Genomic DNA, 4,137 nt, shown 5'->3' with positions numbered 1-4,137 from the left:
ATGAGAGAAAGAGTAAAATGGGATATTCGAGAGGGAGTGGTTGGATCTGATACGTTTGAACCAAAGCACGCTGTCATTGTTACTTGGAAAAATATGTCATTCGCTGGAGGAATTGATAATTCTCTCTACAAAACGAATACCTTCCAACTAGTTCTAGCTACAGACGAGGTGTATACATACGCTATCTTCAATTATCATGACCTACAGTGGACGAGTCATACTGAGGCTGGGGGTGACACTACAGGCGGCGAAGGAGGAGTCCCTGCTTATGTCAGTATTAATCACATTATTTTTTATATTTTTTAAATTTTTAAATTTTTTAAATTTTTTAAATCTTTTAAATTTTTTAAATCCCTTAAATTTTTCAAATTTTTTAAATTTTTTAAATCTCTTAAATTTTTTAAATTTTTTAAATTTTTTAATCACTCGCAGAGATGAAACTAATAGTCCAGATCATTAGTCATTCTCCAATCCTGCGACTCTATTTACCATTATTTATTTATTATCTATTATATATGACATTATATATTATAAATATTGTGTTGTGTTAGTGTATCATCATATTTATTGTTCATTATTTTTTTCTATTATCCTCTTGACAATATTATCAGGTGGGCTTCAACGCTGGCAATGGAACTCAAAGCTACGAGTACAAACCCTATTCACAAATGTCAACCATTCGTGATTTAACTAGTCGTGGCTGGGCTAATGGATTTGAAGGCAGACATATCTTTCGCATTGACGAGAAAATAATGCACGGAACATGCAACAAGGATATTGGTAAATAATTATGGCAATTGAGAGGAATTAGTGGCGAAGCGTCCAATTTCGTTCATTTCCGCTTAATTTTTCAATCATTAACATTTATTAGGCAAATCCTTTTTGCAATCATTTGCATTCATTGATAATTTTCGTGAGGGAAGATTGAAGGGGGGGGGGGGGGGGGGGGGGGGTTGCTACAAAACTAACGCAATTTTAAGAGGAGGATTCATTAAGAACTTTCCTAATTCCTAATTTAATTTCTAGCCGATTCGAACTAAAAAGTCGGAAATTTTATTACAAAAAGTGTTAAATCTTTCTTTTCAATTTTAGTCATTTACATAATCTGTGTACCTTTAAAGCCAGTGGATTCACGAATGTAGAAAAGATCCGAATATATATGTGCCCCTAGCAATATAATCTCATTTATGGAATTTTATTTGAATTATTTTCATTTCATTCAGCTTAAGGCCCGGATGGACTGTCTGGAAAAGATAATTTACTCCAAAATTGGGACTTCTAATTACTCCGTAAATTAATCGTTTTTTCCGATAATTGTTAGCTAGCGGCCTAGTTGTTGACAACCGCTAGAACGCTAGCTAACAATTATTGAAAAAAAACGATTAACTGCCAAAGTAATTAGGAATCCGAATTTCGGAGCAAATTATCTTTTCTAGATAATCCACCCGAGCCTTAAAATACTTTATCCACTTAACAATAGATGTTTGTTGTTATGCCATTACTCGTTATGTAGGCTGATTTTTATTTAATTATAAGAGTTGATGAATTGTATGTGAATTGCAGCTGGGGCCCACTTGCCGTTGACTTTCGCCCCGGAAAGTGGAAATATGCTCGGTGGTACAGTTGTGAATATCACAGGGCCCTGTTTCCTTCCAAAAGACAAAATTAAGTGTCGTTTTGATACTGAGGAAGTATTCGGTACTGTCATTGACAGAAACCGCGCCATTTGCATCCAACCATTTGTCAAAGCCGAGGGATACATCAGATTCGCCATCGTCGTCAATAATGGACAATTCGATTGGAAGGGAAAATTCTTCATTGGTAATTGAAAAAGAATAGTTCATGGATTTTAATCCATTATCAATTACTTATAACTTATATACTAGAGTCAAACATTCATTAAGAAAAAGAGAGATTATTATAATATAAAATTATAAAAATTATCGTTATTGGAAATGGGATAATTAAATTAATTACAATACAATTAATAAACTCTAAACACTATTTCTTTATTAAAATCGCACGAGGAAGAAAACCGTCTGAACTCTATCAATATCTCCAAGAGACTCAAGACTAGCCGCAAAGACCATGAGAACATTCGTATAATTTATGTAATGAAGAATGGGAAATGTATAATTAGATTTTAGCTGTCCATACGTAATGCAATCAATCCAGTAAGATTATGTGCTCTCCAAAAAATTCGCTGTAGAATTGACTCTAAATGTTTCGAATTTTTTTCAGAAACTCCATCAACGGCAACAGAAAAAATATACTTCCAGAATCGAGCAGTACACGAACGAAATCCTAGAGAAATAAAGATCACGTGGGACGCTTATAACTTAACTAGTAATTTAAATGCGGAAGTACAATTGTCTCTCTGGGGTTATCGAGAAACAACGATTCGACCTGAATTCGAGTACATCGGTCTCCTTGAGGTAAAGAAGTTTCTTAGATCGTTCTAAATTAAAAGGGCAGGAAATTTTTAATTTGTTTCCACGTTAATCAATCCATTTTTTTTTCAATGCTCGATTGTTGTTCAATGATCGAATAGTCTTGAAAGGACTTATACCATTATAGATTCCATGCAGTTTTATGTTACTTAATGATCTTTAATTACTCTTTCATGTCTGTTCGGGTGATGAAATTTAGGGAAATGTCGAAATGTCAAGCTAATCGTAGTTTTAGAACAGAATTCCAGAAATTGCGAGTCACTCAATATTTTCCGCCATTTTATGGGTCACTTTGTAGGAATTAAAATGGCGGAATAATAAGGTAGCTCTTCAATTCAATTATATTATGATTGATTTTCTATTTGGATGCATCTGATGTTTTACTGATTGTGATGTTTTCAAATCATCAGAATTTCTATCTGCAAGAAATAATTACGTATGCATTACAGGGAAGTTGGAGTAACACTGGGGAGTATACCATAGCACCAGCTAAATATCGAAATTACGATAATCCGTACCATCGAGATATCCACTTCGGATTTATTTCGATTAATTTAACCAAACCTACCGATTACTCAGGACTTGACGTCACTCCGTACGTAAATGAATCAATTTTCAATGACTATTTTGAGCTTATACTCTAGAGTAGTTAATTATTAATTATTTTTTATTATTGAACATTTTTAATTTATTTAATTATTGATCAACTTGAAGAAATCTCCAATGAGAATCATGTCTTCTTCAATCTTCAAACTGAAAATCAAGTATTTCGTTCATATAGAATCGTACTGTCTTATTCTTAATTAATACTCAGATGTACGATGCATCGAACTTAATCTTTGATTTGTAAATCAAATGAATTCTGAATTAAGATCTGGATTGTATTTCTAAATCGGGGCTTTAAATTGTGCGGCCTCTCCAATTGTTACAAAAAATCAAAATATTGATTCGAAATATTAAACGAATATGAGCGAGGAATTATTTAATGATGAAATCACTGTGGCACTCGGAATTGAAATCAAATAAAATCACGTGAAATCAGTGAAGTCAGGGATTTCAATTACTTCGAGCGATTTCATATGAAACTTTCAATGATTTTGAGTGTCATTGACTCTCGGAAGACAGGTTCCATGTTGGAAACTATTTTCGAAATTGTAACATCTCAATTGTAACATTCATAATTGGGGTTTACTCTGATAATTGAAGTAAGAAATAGTAAATCATAAAATCTGGAGTGATTTTTTGAAATCACGCTTTTAAAAATTTATTTATTTAAAGTCTGCGAATTTGAATGATTTATTTACTCAGTCTGTTATATATACATTGTTTACATGTTCGCTTTTTTAAATATTATTAATTTTACATTTCCGCAAGAACTGATTTTGAGCTTCATAGCAGCAATTTGAAATCACTTGAAATCACTTGAAATGATTATGAAATCAGCAATTATTGTGTCATGACATTTGTCACTGACTAGCCCATTGGACACGAGGACAAGTATTAGAACTTGATGAATACATAATTTTTTCAGTGTTTTATGGAGCAAACCAATTCCCCTCGCTTGGTATTTTGGACCTCAATGGGAGCGCGAGCATGGATCCAAGTGGCCACAGAAGCTTTGCGATAACTGGATCATGAACGACAGATACCTGAAGAATTTTGCTGCTGAAGTGTCTCTTTGTCCTTG

The 4,137-nt window shown here is 33.2% G+C and overlaps 1 protein-coding gene across 1 annotated transcript in view; it reads left to right on the top strand.

Moving 5' to 3' along the window:
• mesh (sushi domain containing 2 mesh) overlaps positions 1 to 4,137 on the top strand; it is a gene marked incomplete at its 5' end in the record, with an annotated part of 15,177 nt that overhangs the window by 2,878 nt on the left and 8,162 nt on the right. The window contains 6 exon segments of the mRNA XM_011315839.1: positions 1 to 270; positions 612 to 780; positions 1,564 to 1,821; positions 2,242 to 2,435; positions 2,900 to 3,045; positions 3,982 to 4,137. Coding sequence (XP_011314141.1) covers positions 1 to 270; positions 612 to 780; positions 1,564 to 1,821; positions 2,242 to 2,435; positions 2,900 to 3,045; positions 3,982 to 4,137 — 1,193 coding nt within the window.

The sequence above is a fragment of the Fopius arisanus genome, unplaced genomic scaffold (genome assembly GCF_000806365.1).
Source record: "Fopius arisanus strain USDA-PBARC FA_bdor unplaced genomic scaffold, ASM80636v1 scaffold00001, whole genome shotgun sequence".
NCBI lineage: Eukaryota > Metazoa > Arthropoda > Insecta > Hymenoptera > Braconidae > Fopius > Fopius arisanus.
Note: the sequence above shows the minus strand (reverse complement) of the source record. Positions and strands in the feature narration are given on the sequence as shown.